The sequence below is a fragment of the Myxine glutinosa genome, unplaced genomic scaffold (genome assembly GCF_964187855.1).
Source record: "Myxine glutinosa unplaced genomic scaffold, kmMyxGlut1.1 SCAFFOLD_3054, whole genome shotgun sequence".
NCBI classification, from domain to species: Eukaryota; Metazoa; Chordata; class Myxini; order Myxiniformes; family Myxinidae; genus Myxine; species Myxine glutinosa.
Window position 1 is genome coordinate 13,453 of NW_027619147.1, and position 24,464 is coordinate 37,916.

Below are 24,464 nucleotides of genomic sequence, written 5' to 3' on the forward strand. Positions count from 1 at the left end.
GTTTCATTGAATTTTATGCTTTCATCAAATGTTATGGATCGTTGAACGTAGTTTCCAAAATATAGTTGATCATATTATCGTTAAAGTAATCAAAGGTCATTTTGTAATTGGGAGAGTCAATAATCAACGATAATTATGAATGAACTGTTAAGGGGTCAACCTCGAGGGGAGCCCCGGCAGAAAGATGTATGGTCCTTGGGTGAAAATAAGTCAATCAATAACGAGTCCACACCAAGGGTTACGAACAAACCCCAATATATTCCCAAATCCCGCACAGGAATCACAATGCGTTTACAGCACTTCCATACAATCCTTATCTATAGTATAGGTGGCGCCACCTTAACCCACAACAGTGTTGGCAACACTCACGGCCCTTGCCCCCAATGTCTCTGCACGTCTCCCAGGTGACGTCGAGTCGAACCAGCGATCGGGGAAGCAATGTCCGATTCCTGCACGCCTCCCAGGTGACGTCGAGTCGATCCAGCGATCGGGGAATCTAGGTCCGATTCCAATCCGGGGCTGGGAGTGAGGATACTCGACAACCTCAGCGAGGATACCCGACTTCGCAGGTTCCGCAGTAATCCGGCGCTCTCCTGACGCACGGACTTCGGTTCACAGAGGCACGGTTCCCTTGTCCTTCACGTTCGGCGGCTCGGTCTCGAGCTCCAGTCTCAACTCTCAACCATCTCCTTCCAATCTCTTTCGTGCGCCAGGCCCAAGGTGCGACCCATACACGCCCTCGTAGGCGTCGAGGCGAACAGTGCTGGGTGCTTGGTTCTTTCCAGGACCACACGGCACCTTGACACGTAACCGGCAATCAATCACCCCGCACAGGTAACTCCTCTCGCCAGACGGGCTTTTCCAACTCCGTTCCAAAGTAGGTAACGATCGCCTCCGCTCGCGTCGGAGCTCTCGAAGCTTAAGATGGCCGCCCTTTTTCTTCTCCTCCTCCTCTTCTTCACGATCCCGTTTCCGGTCTCGTTTTTCCCAGAAGGGCTCCTGACCCTTTAATCACAACAACCTTTAATAGAATATACATTAATAAGAAAGGACCTGAATTGTAACCCCCATAAACCCGGAATTCGTAACATTTCCCCCCTTCAAGAAAGAAAGTTTGAACACCGCGAAAACTTTCTTTGCAGGCCAACTTTGATAAACAAACCAAAATAACTCACACCCCAAATCATCAGTTCCCCCCGGGCACAATTATCACATCTCAAAAATAAAGCAACAAACCCCCAGAGATTCCAAAGGTAATTCCCTCTGGACCAAGCGTCAACAACTTCTAGTTTCTCTTGGATGACGGTTAAGGGGTGGTGACCAAAGCCCCAAAGTTACACAACTCGATAGCACTTTTTCGGGAGGCCCAGCTGAGTACTCACTACATGGACGCCTTAAAGAATGTGGAGTTCACGGTTAGTCCGGGGACGAAGGTTCATTACATGGACGCCTTTAAGAACGTGGAGTTCACGGTTAGTCCGTGCAGGAAAGTTCACTACCTGGACGCCTTTAAGAACGTGGCGTTCACGGTTAGTCCGTGTAGGAGCCCAGGCTCGGCAGCTCCACCGTATATAGTGCTTCAACTTCTCCGGACTCCTAACAGTTACGGTGGGACCCCTTGTCCCAGCCGTTACCTGACTGGCGGTCTCCTTCTCGGCCAGTGCTCTGACAATCATTCTTTCGGGAGGTGCCATAACTCTGGGAGCCTCCACAGTAATATCGGCTGCTGCCAACACCAAAACTACCGCCAAGTTGTCCTCTTCTGTAGACCTCTCGACGCCTATGAAATGCCTTCCCTACTGTTATGGTCCGACCCTCCAAATCCTTACCATTCCAATTCTTCTCTGCCTCTCTGGCGTCTTTTGTGCTTGCAAACGTGACAAAGCCGAACCCTCTTGACCGTTGCGTTTCCCTGTCTTTTACCAACTGCACTTCCACCAGCGGCCCATATCTGTTGAAGACAGAGGTCAGAACTGCTTCCTTTGTTTTGAAGTTCAGTCCCCCTACAAATAACTTGGTACGTTTGTCGCCATCCCGAGCTGGTGTGGTGTTATTTTCCTTGCTGGGCTCTTTACCAACCCCCGGGTTACCATAAACCTGACCCCCGGCCAAATCATTCCCGATAACCACAGATACTCCCTCTACAGGAAGCGTGGCTTGTAAACCGATGGTGACCGGTCCTGACACCAAATCGGATTCCAAATGGATGACATGAAGTGGCACCCTAACACAGCCACCGATCCCTTGCAACCGAACACTATCACCAGTTGCTGTACTCTTTGACAATGGCAAAATGCCTTCAAGCATTAAGGATTGATGGGCTCCTGTGTCCCTCAATACCCTAACAGGTCTTGGGTTAGTCAAGTCTCCCTCTAGTGAGACAAACCCCTCATAAATAAATGGTTGGTAACTCTTCTGTGGGCGATTTCTTACGTTTGCCATCGCATTCGGAGTTGTACTAGCCGGACTCCACTCTGGGTTGTCCCTTTTCATGAGGTAACAACTGGACATCAAGTGTCCAGGTTTTTTGCAAAAGGCACAAGTAGGCCCGGAGGAAAAACTCGTGGTCTGCCTCGGGCCCCCCAGGAAATAAGTTTGTCTTGGGCCCGTAGCCCCCTGATTTCGAACAGTTGGGGTATCAGAGTTGTCCCCATAATCCTCTCGAGGCCGCCGCCATGTATTGTCGTTCTCCGCACCGGTTGTTCCATAACTCCCCTGCTGAAGTCTAGGCGAGGAGTTAGGTTTGTGGACCCCTATCCGGTGTGTTAAGGCATAATCATCTGCCATGGTGGCTGCGTCCCACAACTTTGGTACTTTATTTTCCTGCAGGTACACTTTGATGTCCTCGTGGACACCCTGTTGAAATTCCTCCACCAGGATCAAGTCACGCAATGCTTCGAAGTCGTTCCCGACTCCTTTTGACTCACACCACCGATCAAACATGTTTTCTTTCACTCTGGCAAACTCCACATGGGTCTCACTCTCCCTCTTCCTGGCATTCCTGAATTTTTGCCGGTAAGCTTCAGGAACCAACTCATACGCTTTGAGAATGTGCTTCTTCACTACCTCATAATCTGCACATTGGTCCATTGGTAGCGCCGAATAAATATCTTGAGCTTTACCCACCAGCACACTTTGCACTAGTATGGTCCAGGCCTCCTCCGGCCAGTTTAACTGTCGAGCGACTTTCTCAAAGTGTGGAAAAAATTTAGCGACTTCCTTTTCACTGAAGGGTGGAACCAGCCTCACATGTCTGCCCACCTTCCAGGTGTTCTGGCTAGTTGTCGGCCCAGTCAGCAAGGGTGGTACCTCTCCCCGTTCTCTCATTAACTCCAGCTCCTTGAATTTAATTTCTTGCTGAAGCGCCATGTCACGTTCCTTTAATTCCCTTTCGGCTTTTCTCTCCTCTGCTTCGAGTTCCCTTGCAGCTCTCCTCTCCTCTGCTTTTCTCCCTTCTAACCTTTCCTGGAGTTCTCGTTCCACTCTCCTTTCCTCTGCTTGTTTCTCTTCTCTCCTCTCTTCTGCTTTCCTTTCCTCTTCTGATCTTTCCTTTTCTGCTTTCCTTTCTTCTTCTGCTCTTTCCTTTTCTGCTTTCTTTTCTTCTTCTGCTCTTTCCTTTTCTGCTTTCCTTTCTTCTTCTGCTCTTTCCTTTTCTGCTTTCCTTTCTTCTTCTTTGATCCGTTCCTGGCTCCGTAATTGCAACTCCAGTTTCCGGAGCTCAACGTCTTCTGGGTCTTCGGGTAGCCACTCCCAGGCTAACTCGTCCCATGTTCCTAATCCCACCATAGACTGTATCACCATGGTCTGCAACTCTGCCTTCCTCAAATTAGTTCGGACTTCCAAGTTAAAATGTTTGGCCAATTTCAAGAGGTCCGATTTTAGTAATGCTTGGAACTGTGCCTCACTAGGGGTTACCGCAAAGTTCTGTGCCACAAACGCCATGGTGACTACTGGTAACACCTGTTAACCTTCACCCCAGAAATTTCCAACAAAGAAAAGCAACAGTATCACTATTATTGCTATTGTTTTTTTTTGTTTGTTTGTTTTTTTTGTTGTTGTTGTTTTGTCGAAAGAGCAAAACAATTTTGGGAACGTTGGAAAAGTTCCCACTCTTGGGAATTCTTTCCCGGACTAAAATTTCGAAAATTTTATAGATCCCGGACGTAGACCCAATTGCGAATCCGCAAATTGTAATTTGGACGAGCCCCCAATTCTGTTACGGGGTCAACCTCGAGGGGAGCCCCGGCAGAAAGATGTGTGGTCCTTGGGTGAAAATAAGTCAATCAATAACGAGTCCACACCAAGGGTTACGAACAAACCCCAATATATTCCCAAATCCCGCACAGGAATCACAATGCGTTTACAGCACTTCCATACAATCCTTATCTATAGTATAGGTGGCGCCACCTTAACCCACAACAGTGTTGGCAACACTCACGGCCCTTGCCCCCAATGTCTCTGCACGCCTCCCAGGTGACGTCGAGTCGATCCAGCGATCGGGGAAGCAATGTCCGATTCCTGCACGCCTCCCAGGTGACGTCGAGTCGATCCAGCGATCGGGGAATCTAGGTCCGATTCCAATCCGGGGCTGGGAGTGAGGATACTCGACAACCTCAGCGAGGATACCCGACTTCGCAGGTTCCACAGTAATCCGGCGCTCAACTGACGCGCGGACTTCGGTTCACAGAGGCACGGTTCCCTTGTCCTTCACGTTCGGCGGCTCGGTCTCGAGCTCCAGTCTCAACTCTCAACCGTCTCCTTCCAATCTCTTTCGCGCGCCAGGCCCAAGCTGCGACCCGTACACGCCCTCGTAGGCGTCGAGGCGAACAGCGCCGGACGCTTGGTTCCTTCCAGGACCACACGGCACCTTGACACGTAACCGGCAATCAATCACCCTGCACAGGTAACTCCTCTCGCCAGACGGGCTTTTCCAACTCCGTTCCAAAGTAGGTAACGATCGCCTCCACTCGCGTCGGAGCTCTCGAAGCTTAAGATGGCCGCCCTTTTTCTTCTCCTCCTCCTCTTCTTCACGATCCCGTTTCCGGTCTCGTTTTTCCCAGAAGGGCTCCTGACCCTTTAATCACAACAACCTTTAATAGAATATACATTAATAAGAAAGGACCTGAATTGTAACCCCCATAAACCCGGAATTCGTAACAGAATGGCAAAGTGGGAAATGAAAATCAGAATAAACTTGAGGCCTTCACCAAAACCCATGAAGTCCTTTCCTTCATTCCAAGCTGTAGTCTTTGCTGGTAAAAGTTTGAGCTAATTTTGCATTTCCTATTCTCATAAGTTCGTCCAATTTTGGTGATAATTTGATGATTGTTGCATAATTGTACACCATTTTCCTGCCTTATAGTGTTATTCTGTGGCTCACAGGATGGCCTAGTCGCCCCAAAGCTGTCCAGTCTGGGTTTGAATCCCAACCCGCCTATAAACTGTCAGCCCTGTGTTTCCCAGGCAGGGCGATTCATCAATGTGTGTGCCGTCCATCAAATGGATGTGAAACTGGGCGTCCCATCTGCTAACATTAGTTAGCGGACGTTAACGATCCCACGGTGTCCTTCACGAAGAGTCGGTGAGCTATCACTGGCACCCTGGACAAATTGCAAATTCCTGCCCCAACTCTACTGCTGACAAGGCATTGGCAAACCACCCAAAATAACCCAAACCTTGCTCAGGAACTGCTTCATTAGCATTGATACTCTGTAAAGTGTTTGGTACATTGATGATGATGGTAATAGTGTTCTGTGCGTATGGAGTACTAGCAGGAGGACCCGGCATTGCCCGGTGGTATTCTAATCTTGTTGTTGACATTTTGAAAAAAATATATATATTTTTTCCTTTTGTGGATGCCTAAAACAGTTTGCAACACACACCCACTATGGAATGTGGTCAGGGATCATTTACTACTATATTTCACATAGCTACAAAGTATTAGGCACCATACAACAACAACAACAACAACAACATGCATTTTAAGGCCATTTTCCCTGCTAGAGCGGGGGTTAGCCTTGCGGGCCCCATGACAATCTTCTCCATTTTGCCCTATTTTCTGCATCTCCCCTTGTTATAACCCCCTTACCCGCATTTCTTCTTCGACCACCTTTAGCCAAGTCTTTCTCGGTCTTCCCCGTCCTCCACTTCCTTCTACATTCATTTCCATCACTCTTCTCAACCAGTCACTTTCATCCTTCCTCAACACATGACCAAACCATCTCAACCTGTTTGGCACTATAGAGCAAAAAAAAAAAAAATCCCCCCAAAAATTTGAACTTTTTTTCAAACTTTTCAATTATTTTGCCCAAAACACTACCAGACACTCACAGGTGAACCTCTGAAAGTTTGCTGAGGATCCGTTCAGCCATCTCTGAGCCAAATAGCGACAGACAGACAGATAGACAGACTCTCCTTATAGTATAGATTCATTTCATAATTACCTCCGCCACTAAAGATGGATAGAGATTATGTTTTCACCCCTGTCTGTCTGTTTGTTTGTCTGTCTGTTTGTCTGTGAGCAGGATATCCCAAAACATTATCGACGGATTTGAAAGAAATTTGATGGACTACCTGGGTGTGTGACAAGGACGAATTGGTTCGATTTTGGTGAACAGACGAATCCGGATCTGGATAAGAGAATGTTTAAGTGATCGCTTCACCATTGAGAAATGGGACCAAAAACGATTGAGAGATAGGGCATGATATTTCAAAAAGTTGTGGACCGGTTCGGACAAAACGAGGTGGATGGGTTGGTTAGGCGACAAGAACAAGCCGATTAGATTTAGGTTCAGGTCCGAATCCAGATCCGGCCCATCGGTGGATACAAAACATAAACTGTTCAGCCTGGTGGAGGTGTGCGCTCTATCGAGTTCCATCCTAGTTTGTGTTCTTTTCATAAATAGTCACTCGCTCTTTTCACATTTCCTTTCATTTGGTTGCTTATTTCTATCATCATCTAATTCCGACCAAGTACGACATGTAATGCCATTCCTGGAGCTATGATGATTCAGTAACTTGCTCTTGAGGGAGACTGTCCATGCTTGTTAAATCGATGACAACACCCGAACCAATGACACATTTAAGAGAAGTGCAGTCTGGAACATCCTGGTCTATCAGAAATGGCCTCAATTCCTACAAATGATGTTAACGAGCACCGAAAAGCTCTGGGCTCCTATAAAGTATGTAAATTGTGCAACTCAGCATTTGGAAATAATTTCCAACTTTGAATGCAGTATTTCTGAAACCACATCCTGAGTGTTCCACTGAAATGGCTTTTCGTGGCCCATAATTTGTTCCAAGAGTGAAGGGCACTTGAAAGGTCGCAAACATGCAACTAACAGCTGGAACAAAGATTATGCTAAATGTGAGCAAATCGTGAAAATGCAAGACAAGTGCAATTGGACAAAATTGGCTTGTCAGGACTTATGTTTCATACGTGGATCCAACATGTTGAGCATTAAGTTACTATGAGTATTTCAAGGACACACCTTGTACTTTTATGTTCTTTATCTGTATCGCCAAACTTATGCTGTGTGGTGTTTTATTCCCAATCGATTAAACATGCCCCATCTGCTCACATCTTCTTCAGTCGTGGCCAAAATTATTGCCACCCTTGCACCTTTTTCAAATAATGCACCATTTATTCCAGAAAACGGTTGAAATTAAAAAATCTTTTAGTTTCCACATTTGCATTTCTTTGGTTTGTAGTGGAACAAAACAAAAAAGCTTTAAAAATCACGAAATCTTAGCTTATTCCACACAGAAATCCTAAAATGGCCCGGACAATATTATTGGCACCTTTCAGAAGTTGTTCGAAATAATTATATTTCAAGCAGGTGATTCTCCTTTACATTGGAATTGAACTCACCTGAGGTGAGTTTCAGGTAGCTGCAACATAAAAATCACTCATTCAACCAGTTTGAACAGAGAAAAGAGTCATTCTGCTGTTTTGTGTCACTGTGTGTACCGCAGTGAGCATGGAGAAAAGAAAGAAAATCAGAGAATTGTCTGAGGAGGTCAGACACAAGATTGTAGCCAAGCATGGACAATCTCAAGGCTACAAGTCCATCGCCAGAGACCTTCATGTTCCATTGTCCACTATACGCAATGTTATCAGGAAATTTAAGGACCATGGCACTGTAGCCAACCTCCCTGGACGTGGCCGCAAGAAAAAACTTGATCGAAGATTGCAGCGAAGGATTGTTCGAATGGTGGAGAAGGCACCTTGATCAACTGCCAAACAGATTCAAGCTGACCGTCAGACACAAGATGCGACAGTTTCAACTCGCACCATCTGTCACCACCTCAATGAAAGGAGACCCAGGAGGACCCCACTGCTCCTGAGAGAGAGACTTAAGAAAGCCCGACTGGAGTTTTCCAAAACACACCTTAACAAGCCAAAATCCTTCAGGGAGAATGTCCTGTGGACAGATGAGACCAAATTAGAGATTTTTGGTAAAGCACATCATCTCTATGTTTGCAGAAAACAAAATGAAGCCTTCAAAGAAAAGAACACCTTCCCTACAGTCAAACATGGAGGAGTTTTAGTGATGTTTTGGGGTTGCTGTGCTGCCTCTGGCACTAGGTGCCTTGAACACCTTGAATGTGTGCATGGCATCATTAAATCAGGAGATTACCAAGGCATTTTGGAGCGCAATGTTCAACCCAGTATCAGAAAGTTGGGTCTCCGTCGAAGGTCATGGGTCTTGCAGCAAGACAATGACCCAAAATACACTTCAAAAAGCACCCAGCAATGGTTCAAAAAGCACCCAGGAATGGTTCAAAACAAAACGCTGGACTGTTCTGAAGTGGCCAGCAATGAGTCCAGATCTAAATCCCATTGAACACCTGTGGGGAGACCTGAAAACAGCAGTTGCGAGAAGGCACCCTTCAAATCTGGGAGAGCTGGAGCAGTTTGCACAAGAAGAGTAGCACAAACTGCCAGTAGAGAGGTGTAGAAGCTCATTCATGGCTATAGGAAGTACTTGATGGCAGTTATTTTGTCCAAAGGCCGTGCTACCAAATATTAAGTCGAGGGTGTCAATAATTTGTCAATGCCATTTCTTTTTATTTTCTGATTTAAAAGGAAATATTATGTTCTGAATCAAAAACAAAGGTTCTGTAATATTAACAGTGAAATAAAAGAATTCTTGAGACCAAATACTTTTGTCAATTTCAACTTATTTTTAGAGAATTTGAAAATTATTTGAAATTTGAGTTATTTGAAAAAGGTGCAGGGGTGCCAACATTTTAAGCCACGATTGAGTAAGTGGAGGTTAACAAGATCCCGAGGTAACTTTTGAAAGGGTAGGCCTTTGTGTGCCAGTATTATAGCAAATTTAAAATTGCAGCTGCACACAAAAATCTGCAGTAATCTGTGATGGCCAAGGGTAAATTTGCAGGTCGAGAATACGCTAACAACTGGTCATGGTGGACCAGAAAGGGTATGAGATTATCATCAACAACTATGACAAACTAGAGAGTTCATAGAACACCTTACTTCGTGCGGTCTTGAGAAACAAGGACATGTGTGGGGTCTGTGAGCTGGAGTTTGATTGGTCTTGATGACGTAAAATGCCGTAATATTTTCTCTAAATACTGTCGGACCCCCGACATTTGGAGAGGATGCGTTCCTGGAAAATGCTGCGAATGTCAAATCTGCAAATGTCGGGGCAGTGTTTCAATGGGAAAAGGGGGCTTGGTTCCTGGCGGATCGTGATTCATATAATAGAAATTGTTAAAATTTTACAAACACAAATGTACATGATTACAGTTTCATGAAAAATGCTTAAATATAAAAATACTGTACACCTTTCAAAAAGGTTAGCTCAATGTTTTGCCGTGAGTGTCATGTCATTTTATCGAAAACGAACCGTTTTTTTTGGCTTCGATCTTGCGTTATTCCCAAAGTGCGTCTCGATGCAGGAAATAGTTGCTGTTTTAACCACTCGGAGTTTAAATTTGAAGAAAGATACCGTGTTCTGTATTATCTTACAAAGATAGACGTTGAGTTTAAATTGAGACGTTGAGCTTAAATTGAGACGTTGAGCTTAAATTGAGACGTTGAGTTGAATTACCCTTTAGAACCCCCTAGAATCACCCTCTGGAATTACCATTTAGAATTACCATTTAGAATTACCCTTTATAACCCATTAGAATTACCCTTTAGAACCCATTAGAATTACCCTTTAGAACAAAAGGAATTACCCTTTAGAACCCATTAGAACTACCATTTAGAACCCTCTACAATTACACTTTATAACCCATTAGAATTACCCTTTAGAATCCTCTAGAATATGCCTTAGAATTACCATTTAGAATTACCCTTTAGAACTCATTAGAACTACCATTTAGAACCCATTAGAATTACCATTTAGAATTACCCTTTTTTTTTTTTTTTTTTTTTTTTTTTTGTATACAAGATCGAGGCTCGTGAAAGAGCGAACATTAATCACACAGAAAGACAAACCGACACATAAAACATATAACATCGGGAGCGGTAGACAAGATGGGGAGAGAGGGGGAAGGACACAAACACAACATTTGAGAGCAGGGACCGAGAGACATGGAGACATCGAGAGATCTGAGAGAGGGCGAGGGCTTTGGGGGGGGGGGCATGGGAAGGGGGCGGTGGGAGAGGTATAAAACATATGGACACTGCCAGGACTTCCAGGAAAGAAGTTGGAATTTCAAACAAGGTGGATCTGGGGTGAATTAGCGGGGGTAGAAAAGATCAAGGTTTTGGATGGGGGAAGATAAGAGATGGTGGTGAACAGCTGTTTTAAAGACCTGGAGGGAGGAGTGGGATTGAAGGGAGTGAGGGAGTTTGTTCCAGAGGCGGGAGAAAAGAGGAATGAAAGAGTGAAGGTGAGCAGAGAGCCGAGATTTCGGCAGTTTAACCATCAGAGGGTTGCTGGCAGATCTTGTGCGACCTGTAGGAATATTTGGGGGGCAGAGCACAGAGAGAGCTGGGGGTGCAAGGCCGGAGAGGAGTCGGTAGAAGACAGAAAGACCACCTACCTGCCTGCGGTGAGTGAGTGAAAGGCCCTCAGAGATAGCTTCATCGCGGGAGATTCCAATAATTCTGAAAGCTTTGGTTTCAACAGCGTGAAGCCGAGCTAGGTGTGAGGCAGGAGCACCGGCCCATAGGGGAGAACAGTATTCCATTGAGCTGCGGATGAAAGCCTTGTATGTGGTGAGGAGCTCAGGTGTGCCGAGGAAGGACTTCGCACGACGGAGGATGCCCAGTCGGCGACTGGCTTTGGAGGCCAGCTTGGAAATGTGGTTTTCCCAAGAAAGATCATGGCAGATAGTGAGACCCAAAATCTTGAGCGACAGAACTTCTTGGAGAGGATTGTTGAGAAAGTAGATGGGAGGGTTGTCCAGTCGATCTTTTCGGAGAGACATAGTAAGAGTGTGAGATTTGTCAGGATTGAAAGACATGTTCCACTTGTTTGACCAGTCTGTGATTTTGTCCAGGTCTTCAGAGAGTGAGGAGGCAGCAGACTGCCGATCTGAGGGAAGAGGAATGGAGCGGCAGAGAGTGGAGTCATCAGCAAAGAGATAGAGAGGATTTTCGAGAGAGTCAGAGAGATCATTGATGAAGACCAGAAAAAGCACGGGGCCCAGAACACTGCCTTGGGGAACTCCAGCCTGAACAGGAAGAGGAGATGAGAGAAACCCATTCAGGGCCACACGTTGACGACGACTAGAGAGGAAGTCCGCCAGCCATGCGTGGAGATTTCCATGGATACCAAAGGAGGAGAGTTTGGTGAGCAGAGCGGGGTGCCAGACCGTGTCGAAGGCACGTGATATGTCGAGGGAGACAGCTCTAATTTCCTGTTTGGCATTGAGGACCTCCATCCATTGTTGAGACAGCAGAAGCAGCATGTCCAGAGTAGAGTGACCTGGTCTGAAACCAAATTGATGATCAGAGATCAAGCCATTGGAGAAGAGGAAAGATTTCATATCCGAAGCAATGATGGATTCCATGACTTTGCTGATAATTGGGAGAAGGCTGATTGGTCTGTAGTTGCTAGGATCTGTTTTTGCACCTTTTTTGTGCAAAGCGGTGATGTTGGCTGATTTCCAAGCAGATGGCAGTTGACCTTGAGCAAAAGAGAGGGTGAAGAGAACAGAGAGAGGGTGAGATAGAGCAGCAGAGCAGGATTTTAGGACCCGTGGGCTGATGCCGTCGGGTCCAGTTGCAGAATCAGAGTCGAGGGTTGACAGAAACTTTTCCACCTTGTCAGGAGGAAAGGACACGGAGTCCAGGAGCAGCAGGGTACGACTGGGTATGGTGGGTACAGAGAGGGATGGGTTTGGGACACAAGATTTAGAGGCAAACACAGAGTTGAGGCATTCAGCTTTTTCACGTGCGGAGTCAGCTGTGTAGCCGTTTGAGGTAAGGGAGGGGATGGAGGGGGAACAAACACCAGAAACGGATTTGACCAGACGCCACCAGGATTTGGAAGAGGGAGACAGATAAGAGAGTTCGGTCTTGAGAATGGAGAGATATTGTTTCCTGGCTCTCCTGAGGGTGGACACACACTTGTTTCGGGCTTTGTGAAAGGAAATGAGATTTCCTTCCGTTGGATTTGCTTTCCAGGAGACGAAGGCAAGTTGTTTCTGGGCAACAGCCTCACCACAAGATTCCGTGTACCATGGACGGGAGGAAGGGTATGACAACTGAAGACGAGATGGGATAAATCTGTGCATGAGAGAGAGCAATTTACTTTGGAAGAATTCCCAGGATGAGTTGATGTCAGAGGTGGTAGAGATGGGAGACCAGTCCAGATGATTGATGGCTGCTTGAAGACCGTGCCAGTTGGCCTGAGTGAAATGCCAGACTCGTCGACGCTGAGCAGGCTCCCTGAGGATGGTCAGAGAGATGTCCACTTTAACAAGGACATGATCAGATGATCCGATCGGAGCAGAAGAAGAGCAGCAGACATTTTCAGGGAAGTTAGTCATAACCAAGTCCAGAAGAGAAGATGTTCCGTTGACTGAGATCCGGGTCGGGAAATTGACAGATTGTGTCAGTCCCAGTGAGTCGCAGAAGTCCTTTGCTGAAGAGCCATGGCTGGTGAGAGAGGTACCCACACCCAGCCAACTGGCATGGTGACAATTGAAATCACCACATATGAGGAAGATGGACCCTTTAGAACCCATTAGAATTACCCTTTAGAACCCATTAGAATTACCCTTTACAACCATCTACAATTATCCTTTAGAACCCATTAGAATTACCCTTTAGAACCCTCTACAATTACACTTTATAACCCATTAGAATTACCCTTTAGAATTACCCTTTAGAACCGTTTCTAATTATTTATCCTTTCAAATTAATCACGATGGGTTAGAAAGGTTCTTCTTCATTTTTGCTGGACGGATGGAAGGAAAGATATGGCAAAACATTGAAGCGGCTTCACCGCTTAAAAAATAGTCTCACTCCTCTCGACGCATGTGCAGTCGGGACAAATTCAGAGACAAAGTAATGTTGCAAGTTTGCTTTCTGATTCATGTTCTGAATCATGTTCAAAATACGTGTAACTTTCAATTGAAATTAAATTGTTCCTCGATAATAATAAACTGACAATTGTACACAGAAGGACAGTCAGACAGACAGAGTGAACCAATTTCTTAACTACGCTTCGCGTGAGTGGGGCAATGATCCCTCTCCAAATGAGAAGAGGATTCCATCTGTAACACTAAAACAGCACTCGGTAGAGTGCACACCTCCACCTCCGTCAGGCTAAACAGTTTATGTTTCTTATCCTGCTGGGAGGGAACATTCCTTCTTGTCATTCACAAAGATCTAATCCCCTTGTTCTTGTCAACTTCCCAAGTTATCCACCAAGTTTTTGTCATATTCTGTCCCCAACTTTACCAGATATCAAGCTACATGTCGTTTTTGGTCCCATCCATCAATGGTGAAGAATCACTTCAGAATTTTAAAAATTCTCAAATCCGGACCCATGTTCAGATCTTCACCAAAATCGAATCGATTCTAACTTGTCACACACCCAACCTGTCCACCAAATTTTGTCCGAACCCATCCATAACTTTTATGAGATATCCTGCTCACAGACAGACTGGGATGAAAACCTAATCTAGGGCTATCTAGTCTGGGCCCACACCTCTTGATGATGCATTATATGCCCCCCTCCATTTGGTGGATGCATCTCCCTCTGCCCCCCAGGTATGTAAGAGGCTGTTGCCCCTTGATGTTATTAGTCCCCTACCGGTGTACACCGGAGGGGACGAGAGGTTTGCACGCCGTCCCTCCGTCCGTCAGTCCGTCAGTCCGTCAGTCCGTCAGTCCATCAGTCCGTCAGTCCGTCAGTCTGTCAGTCTGTCAGTCCGTCAGTCAGTCCGTCAGTCAGTCCGTCAGTCAGTCCGTCAGTCCGTCACGCAAAGAACAGTTTTCCGGACTTCTTTTCTAAACGCTTAATGCTAATGATTTCAAACTTGGCACATGGTTTCCTCATGATAAGTTACAGATCAAGTTCGAACTTCACGACGTTTCGATCATTTTTAACAAAGTTATGGCACTTTGAACTTTGGGAATTGTGATAAATTCTGATGATCCTTAAGTCAGTGCCATTTTAAGTTTTAATTTCCTTTAAAAAAGATTTTCTCTGCAATAATAGGACCGATTGAGATCAAATTTTCACCATAGGAGGGACTCGGTCTGTAGAATAATTTAATGGTAATTATGACGTCACAGGTCACGTGGTTCGGGCGCCATATTGTTTTTCGTGAAAACATGAAAACCCCTTTTTCTCTGCAACGGCTGAACAGATCGAGGCCAAACTTTGCAGGCAGAATCGCATACCCATGACGAACAAAAAAAGTCAGCGAGCATGACGTCATGCGTCACATGGTTTCAGAGTTATGACGTTTTTTCAGCATGAACCTTTAAAACCGAGCCCCTCCCTCATTTTTGATCCAATCGAGGGGAAACTTCACAGATCTGTTCCGCATGTCAGTCTACTAAAACGTCCTTTTGGAATTTGCGATAGGGCACGTGGTTTGGCAGATATCCTTAATTAAACGAAAATATTATTTTTTTTAAATGGATATCTCTTGAATCGCTTTATTGATCGACGTGAAACTTCATACTATAGTAGAAGTCATGAAGAGTAACAAGTGTGCAAAATTTCAAGATGATTGGATGTACGGTCTGGAAGCTAGAAGTTGTTATTGCGTGAAGAAGAAGAGGCGTCAGGTGTGCGGATTTTAATTATTTATCACATGTACAGACTGAAAGCATCGTTGGAGACGACCTGTCGCGGTCATTTTAACCTCAAATAAAATTCTAATTTAAGATTTGTCAATAGCTGAGGTATATTAACAAACGAATAAAACAGATTTGGTCAAATTCTGACTTTTTAAACTCGATCGCATTTGACAGAGTTGTGACAAGCTGAGGAAGAAGAAACCTCGCATTGGCTTCTCCAATGTGCCATAACAAAATGGATATCTCTTGAATCGCTAGTACCTCAGACCGTGAGTTGGTAATTATATAATTCACACAGTGCAACACGTGCAGGCCGCTCCACGAAGTGACCTTGCGGACTTATCAACGAGGCGAGGCGTGACACACGTGTCTCAGCATACCTCAGATCAAGTTTGAAAACCAGCATCAACCGTGCATAAATTTGCATATTCGATCATTTTTGACAAAGTTATGGCACTTTGAACTTTGGTAGGGGACATGTATTGCAGCGCAATACTCAGAATGCTTGTTGTATTCGTCTCACTTTCCTAAAGCTCTTATTTCTAAGGTAAATTAAACAATGCCCAAGAAAGTGAGTCGAATTGACACCGTTGTGTCCGACCAACTACGTGTTGTGATAAAGATTATTTCATGTAGCAGTAAAAAGAATAATTAGATGTTGTGGAACCTTCCAGCTCTTCCCCACCAGGAATACAAGGGCTCCGTCCATACAGGAAGCAGTAGCTGGTCTGGGACAGATGCAAAAGTCTTCATCAACCTGTGTGGAGAAATTACTTGTGTGGAATCGGAGCTCAAAACGTCAACACGTGATCCTTTTGAAAACGGGCAGGTAATACCATTTACCTTATTTATGTAATAACTGTGCAAGGATCATTACATTTTATCAGCCCAATGCAAAGGAAGCCATTTTAATCCACAATTTTATGTGATATTTGTACAGAAAGATCATTTTACCATCAATGGGCCTTACCTGGGACATCTTACCAACCTGAAGATCTGGCATGACGGTGCAGGAGTTCTATCACCCTGGTTTCTAGAGAAAGTTACAGTCAAGGAACCACTGTCCGGCATGTCGTACACCTTTACCTGTAACTGCTGGATTAACGGAAACTCAAGGAAAACTCTCTCAACTCAGGTATTGTGCTTACAGTAAAGCAAGTAATGAGGCCACGGAGTAATTACTAACATTTACAAATGTAAGCTTAGTTCCCAAAAGCAAATGTAAACACCGAACTGTAATGGGCGAAAAGCAAAATGGAGAATAGATCTTTTTTAGCTCACCTGGAACTAAGTTCAGGGGATCTTATGCGATGGCGCGTCGTCCGTCCATAAACACTTGAAGCTTCTTCTCTGAAACCGCTGATGTGATTGCGACTAAATTTGGCACAAATTATATTTGTTGTGTTGTGACTAAAGTTTGTTCACGGCATTAACAAAATCGGGGTTTAAGGGGGTTTAGCGGGGTCACAGTGGATCCAGGTTTGACCCCCCAAAATAGGAATTTGCTTTCTTCTCTGAAACCGCTGATGTGATTGCGACCAAATTTGGCACAAATGATATTTGTTGTGTTGTGACTAAAGTTTGTTCACGGCATTAACAAAATCGGGGTTTAAGGGGGTTTAGCGGGGTCACAGTGGATCCAGGTTTGACCCCCCCAAAATAGGAATTTGCTTTCTTCTCTGAAACTACAAACACTATTTCGATGAAACTTTCACCACAACCTTCACCACCCATGTTGTACCAAAGTTTGTTCCTGGCATTTAAAAAATCCGGGTCTAAGGTGGTCTATGGGGGGCTTTCCCCCCAAAATAGGTATTTGCTTTTTCTCAGAACCTACGTACACAATTTTGATGAAACTTCACCACAACCTTTATCATCCATGATGCACCAATGTTTGTTCAGGCCATTGGTAAAATTTGGGTCTGAGGAGGTACACTGGGTGGGGGGGGGGGGGGGGGGTGAAGGGGGTTGTCCCCCAAAATAGGTATTGTTTTGTTTGTTTAAAGTCTTGTGATTATGTTAGAATGATTCTACATACTGCCCTGTCTTCTAGCAACCACAGAAATTTGTTTAAAATACCTTTAATCAGTGCAGTATACAGTTTATTCTACCAGGTGAGCGCCAGGGGTATTGCCCCTATGCTTTAATAATTAAATACCAGATTACAATCAGTGAATGAGGACTCAAAGTCGCTGGAATGTGAAGGATGAAACACACCATTGATCATGGAGATTGCACCACATATCGCTTTTCACCCCTCAGCCCAAATTGGGCTAAGGGGTATTGTCGTCACGGGGCGTCGTCCGGGTGTCCGGGTGTCCGGGGGTCCGTCAACTTTTGGTTTCCGTCAATTTCGAGCAGAAAGGCTTGTCCGATTAAATCCATTTTTGCAGTGTGTGTTGGGGTTGAGTAGAGGAAGGATCCTTTCGAAAATGGGCGCGCTGCGAATTTCAATATGGCTGCCACGGCAGCCATCTGGGCGTCCATCAACTTTTGGTTTCCGTCAATTTCGAGCAGAAGAGCTTGTCCGATTAAATCCATGTTTGCAGTGTGTGTTGGGGTTGAGTAGAGGAAGGTTCCTTTCGAAAATGGGCGCGCTGCGACTTTCAATGTTACCGCCACGGCAGCCATCTTGAAATCGGTTTGCGTTAATTTCGAGCAGAACGGCTTGTCCGATTAAATTCATGTTTGCAGTGTGTGTTGGGGTTGAGTAGATGAAGGTTCCTTTCGAAAATGGGCGCGCTGCGAATTTCAATATGGCTGCCACGGCAGCCATCTGGGCGTCCGTCAACTTTTGGTTTCCGTCAATTTCGAGAAGAACGGCTTGTCCGATTAAATCCATGTTTGCAGTGTGTGTTGGGGTTGAGTAGAGGAAGGATCCTTTCGAAAATGGGCGCGCTGCGACTTTCAATGTTACCGCCACGGCAGCCATCTTGAAATCGGTTTCCGTCAATTTCTAGCAGAACGGCTTGTCCGATTAAATTCATTTTTGCAGTGTGTGTTGGGGTTGAGTAGAGGAAGGTTCCTTTCGAAAATGGGCGCGCTGCGATTTTCAATATGGCCGCCACGGTAACCATCTTGAAATTGGTTTCCGTCAATTTCAAGCAGAACGGCTTGTCCGATTAAATCCATTTTTGCAGTGTGTATTGGGGTTGAGTAGAGGAAGGTTCCTTTCTAAAATGGGCGCGCTACGATTTTAAATATGGCCGCCACGGTAACCATCTTGAAATTGGTTTCCGTCAATTTCAAGCAGAACGGCTTGTCCGATTAAATCCATTTTTGCAGTGTGTATTGGGGTTGAGTAGAGGAAGGTTCCTTTCTAAAATGGGCGCGCTACGATTTTAAATATGGCTGCCACGGCGGCCATCTTGAAATTGGTTTCCACCATGCATGGGCTGAGGGGTTACGCCCGCTTTGCGGTGCTATTTATTATTTCTGTCGCACAAACATCATGTATATATTATAATGAGATGTCATTTTAACTCAGAATTATTTCATAATGACTCGTATAGTCTTTTATTTTCCCTTGCTGTCTCAATAATTCTTAGCACCACTTGTAGTTTCAAACCAGGTGCTTGTTGTGGAATAACTGTAACCACACTCGTTAGAGCGCAAACCTCCACCAGGCTGAACAATTTATGGTTTGTATCCCACTGATAGGCCAGATCTGGATTCGGACCTGAACCAAAATCGAATCGACTTGTTCATGTCACCGAACCAACTCATCCACCGAGATTTGTCATAATCCAACCACTGCTTTTTGATATATCATCCGATAGATAATTTTGGCCCAATCTCTCAACGGTGAAGAATCACTTTAAAAGTTCTCGTATCCGGATCCGGATTCAGACCTTCACCAAAATTGAATCAACTCTTCTTTGTCATACTCCCAACCCGTCCACCAAGTTTCGTCCAAATCCGTCCAAAAGTTTTTGAGATATCCTGCTCACAAACAGACAACCGTGAAAACATAACCTCCATCCGCCTTCGGTGGCGGAGATAATCATCAATATGTAGTCGATATTGCACCTTACGCTAAAGGGAAGATCATCATTAGGATCGAACAGTTTTCAATTTGATATGCTTTTTGGCCTTCTCAGGAAAAACCCAAAGAGATGACGAGCTATGTTGTGAAGTGCAAGGAAGAAGAAAATGAACCGAGCACTGCCACTGGTGAGTTGCAGCCATTGAATTTCCATTCACTCGTCCATGTGCAGCACGTGACTGCTGGTTGAATAATCTGTGGGATTGTAGCTGTGCCGCTGATGCAGTGCCCCCTGCAAGTTCTGTCGGCAACTTTGAATTTTCTCAGTTTGCCGGCGATAACTCGTCGACTCTTTCCAAAAAGCCACCGTAGGATCCTTAACGTCCAACAGCAACCAATGCTAACAAATGGGTCCCCAGGCCCATTGTACATCCAATGGATGGTGCACTCCATGATTCCATGCAAAGCACCAGGATGACGCAATTTATAATATGCCCGAGAATCTGAGAACAATGGCGACACACAGACACACGTACAAACGGCTCTGTTATAGTATAGATATGGCGTATGATATGTTGTGATCAATAAAATTTCTTTCAAAAGTGACAAAAAACTATGCCCAGACTGCATTGCAAAAAACTATGCCAAAAACTATGCCAAAAACTATGCCCAGACTGCACTTCACCCACTCAGATGAAATTCTACAAAAATGATGTGGTTTATGTGTAACGACAATAAACATTGATGTTATTGTATTTGACAGGTTTATTTTGCATACACCTCTTTATTGATTTATCTCACGTGATGAGCATAAAAATATGATGTGATGTAATTCTACATATCACACTTATTGGGGAATGATCGATACTATGGGGCACTCCCGCCTTGCGGGCAGGAGCACCCTTCTTGGCCCACCTTAGGTGGGCAATGTGCTGCGGCACAGACTTGGAAATGCACTTTATAATTTTTGTCACTTTTGAAATAAATTTTATTGATCACAACATATCATACGCCATATCTATACCATAACAGAGCCGTTTGTACGTGCGTCTGTGTGTCGCCATTGTTCTCAGAAATAGCTGAACAGATCTTCGTGAAACTTTTAGACTTAGAGGTTTATCAGTGAGTGCCGTGGAGTGTTTTAGGCAGGAAAAAATTATTTGCGAAACAAATTCGATTTTTTGGGGATTTTTGAAAATCCTTCTGTAGTGCCTGAGCCTTTGTAGCTATATGAAAGGTAATATTAAATTATTCCTGATTAGTGTGCGATATTATAATATTAAATATAAAATTTCCCCAGTAGGGGAGTGTTTTAGGTACCCACAAAAATAATACAAAAAATATTTTGATTTCTTCAAAATGTCAACAGTCTTAGAACATCACCGGGCAACGCCGGGTACCCCTGATAGTCGTGAGGTAAAGGAAGATGATTTGTAATACCGGCTATCACCAAAGGTGGCGCTATTCACGCCACAAGTCGATTTTGAAGGTTCGGTGACATCCACATGTGCTCAATCACAGTAATATTTAAAAATATAATCAGGAGTTTGTTCATTTCAATGAACTTTGTTTCATGTGTGTAAAGTATCTCGACAAACTGCGATCAATTGTCGTACGCGTTTATTCACTCTGCCGATCAAGGCCCGATTCACAGCAGCGCCATCCGAGCTCTGGCGTAGGGATACAACCCGGTCCCGGTGTAGGGATACAACGGTGAACATTTGCACTGCATACATGACATCCTCCCCTTTAAGTCAAAAATTACCAAGAGCAATATACGTGCTAGATTTCCAGAATTGACATTTCAAAAGCAACATTTCCAAAACATGTGAAAATATGTGTGCAAACGGTTATGAGAATAATGAAAATACGTGAAAATAGAACATGTGTCAACGTGAAAAAAAACATCTTCAAAGATTCAACCGGTCGGGTGCTTTTCTCTCACGCATTGAGCGTCGTGGTGTACCAGTGGATACAGAGTCCGAGGTGATTCCTTTGGTCGCCACAAAGGGTGTAGCGTTTGCAGAGGTTTTCGGGGCATCCGAGCCGGCTGGAGCGGCCACGACGATCTCCGGCAGTGGCGGGTCGAACTGTTGTCCTGACTGTGACGATGCTACAGGCTCCATCGACTCACAGTGACGGGAGGTTATGTGGTCCTGATGTCGACGAATTTCGCGGCCGTCCTGCAGGCGAATCACACTGGACAGTGGACCTGGCTTCTCGATGAGGTCTCCCGGTAGCCACGTCGCACCTGCACCAAAATTTCGGGCAAACACTGGATGTCCAATGTTGATACATCGACTGTTGGACGTCTTATCGTGCACCAACTTTTGATTAAGCTGGCTCTGATAAACATTTGATGATATGTCTGGTTTGAGATTGTCAAGTGTCGATCTCACGTGTCGTTTCATCAATAACTCAGACGGAGCTGCACCGGTTGTTGATTGTGGCGTGATGCGGTATTTGAACAGGAGACGAGACAGCTTTGTTTCCAGGGTTCCCTCCTGAAGTTTCTGCAATCCGGATTTGATGATTCCCACGGATCGTTCGGCCAAGCCATTTGAAGCCTGGTGATGTGGGCTGACAAACTTATGTTTGATGCCGTTCCGACGTGTGAACTTGGCAAACTCGGTACTGGAAAAACACGAACCGTTATCACTCACGATCATCCTGGGCAGACCATGAGTGGCGAAACAGCGTCTGAGTCTTTCGATGACAATGGCTGACGTAGTACCACGCGTCACATAGGCATCAATCCATTTTGTGTGCGCGTCCGTAATTATTAGAATCATGCTGCCGTTAATAGGCCCGGCATAATCGAGATGTAGGCGATGCCACGGTTCGCTGGGCCATTCCCAGGGATGCAGTGGCGCTTTCGCAGGTGTATTCCGGGTGCTCTGGCAGGGGTAACAATGTCGAACATGATGTTCGATATCAGCATCAAGATTCGGCCACCACACATAGTTTCTGGCGAGTGACTTCATCTTCACAATGAAGTATTCAAATTACGTCCGTAATCAAAGTATTGTTCCCAGGGTGACGTTGGTAATGGTATAAGTGTCCTTTTCTATGTTTAATTAATTTGTATAATATATATAATAAAGATTATCACCATATCGAGTGAACGCAAGAGTTATTTGTGCCCGATTGGGCCTGAAAAGGATGGAATGTGGATAGTAAGATCCCCTCTATGGCTTCTTCCACACCTGGTGGGTGCCTGTTGGTTTATCCGTCATGCAGGGAAAGCATACTGTATTTTTGTTAAATTTATCAGCAGAGGGTTTTACATCACAACAGGCATATGCAACAACCAACAACCATTGTGTAAACTATAAAGCAACAATACACAAAGTGGTAGCCCAAGTCAAATGGCCTAAATGTTTCACCCCTATTGAGGCATCATTGGGGACAAGTACTGAGCAATGCCTGCAAGGCCAAAGGCGTGCACTGATGCTTTGAGCATTCCAAAATGGAGAAGGCAATCTGCCATCCCAGTTGCAGAAACAGCTTTGTTGAATAAACGAGACTTATCGGCCGAACGTGCCATCATTAGATTTGGGGCAATTCCTGTGTGCCTTTGCTTGCGTACTTATTACCGAAAGAGCCTGTGAAAAGGTCATCTTAACCTCTTCTAATGAAGGGTATGTTGTCTCACCAGATCCTTGGACTGAAGCCAACAGCATCAATGTGGAAAGAAACATCACCCAACATAACACAACAGAGTCAACAGAAGCAATAACGTTGAAAGAGATATCAAAGCCAAATGCGCAATCGCCAGGCATGCCAAGAAGAAATGTTCTGATTGCAATTGGGTTTTTTTCAATCGTTTGCCTTCTCAGCGTTGTGCTTTTTATTTACCTCCTGATACGAACATACGTCAAAGGTAAGCTTGATCTATCAGCACCATTCGGACATCTGTAAACAAGCACCTCACCTCAGTTGTTTCTGTGATAAACCCGATGCTGGCTCAGTGAAGTGTCGTCGGATAACCTGTTAATACAAGGGAAGTCCGACATCGATTTCTGCCAGGCAGTACAAGCAGCTATCAATTATATCACATTTATTACACTTTAATTGGATGATACTTAACTTTACAACAACTCCTGCACTGCAACGCTATTATTCTAAGGTTCAATCGAGCTGGAAAACGTTGTCGGGGTATCGGGTTTCTTGAAAGAGATGGTTCTATTTTAAACACAACTATCATTCGTCGAATAGAAGATGGCTATAGTGAAGAGGGGTATCAAAAGGATGAAACTTTAAACAAAGCTCTGCTCCATTGTTGGTGAACTTGTCAATGCCACCAAATGATGAGCGTTTCGAGCAATAAAAGTGGAGCCTCATGATTTTCCTCTTGTAGATAAAAGTGTAGGTCATTGCGAAAACTTGAGGTGAAAATACTTCAACTTGAACCTCCTTTTGCAGGTTCAAGTGGAGAAGATGATGATGTTTCTCAAATTCCCACAAAGAACACCCTCTCTCACATTCCCAAGATAATCCTGCAGCAAAGCAGAAGCTCCGCGTGCTCCACAAACGCGTACGTACCCCAGGGTGTCGTAATGTTATACGATTACTGTTTCCTGTGCAATGTTTTCTTAATTACTGATACTGTGTTTGTTATTGATCTGGAACAAGGGGCGGGAAATCAAAGGAATCGAAGAATGAAGAAGAAAACAAATTCGGGAAAAAGAAGAACCCATTCATAATCACTGAGGGTGAGTTTGAGATTAATATTTTTTTATACACTACTTTTATTATCGACATTATCTGATGTTTGAGTGTGTTTTGTGAAGCAAAAGGAAATTGCCTATGCTATGCGTAAAGATACTGTTTTGTTTGTCAACACCATACCAACAGGGTATGTTCATTACATACCCTGTTGTAATGGAACAACAGGAACAATCATTACATGTTCATGCAACTACATACATATATGTACATACATACGGTCACGTGAAAAAGTAAGTACACCCCATGTAAAGTTTTGACTTTTTCAACATATCTCAACATACAGCTATTTGATCTTCATTTCAACAATATTGATAGATAAAGGTGATATAATATAACAAATATCATGAAACATTTACATTTTGTAGTCCATTGTATAATTTAAATAAACATAAATGCAAATTTCGCATGTGGAAAAAGTAAGTACACCCATACATTTATCACTACTTCAAATACCTAAAATTAGAATCAGGTGCACCAGCTCAGGTGCAAATGATTAGAACATCG

At 44.5% G+C, this 24,464-nt stretch overlaps 1 protein-coding gene across 1 annotated transcript; it reads left to right on the forward strand.

Annotated features, from left to right (window-relative positions):
• Window positions 1–16,265: 16,265 nt before the first annotated feature.
• LOC137430447 (uncharacterized) lies at window positions 16,266–23,944 on the forward strand (the record flags this gene model as incomplete). Its single annotated transcript, XM_078769551.1, has 5 exons — window positions 16,266–16,379; window positions 19,345–19,417; window positions 22,888–23,112; window positions 23,655–23,766; window positions 23,865–23,944. Coding segments are annotated over exons 1-5 (556 nt in total), but the record flags the coding sequence as incomplete, so codon positions are not given.
• Between the last annotated feature and the right edge of the window lie 520 nt (window positions 23,945–24,464).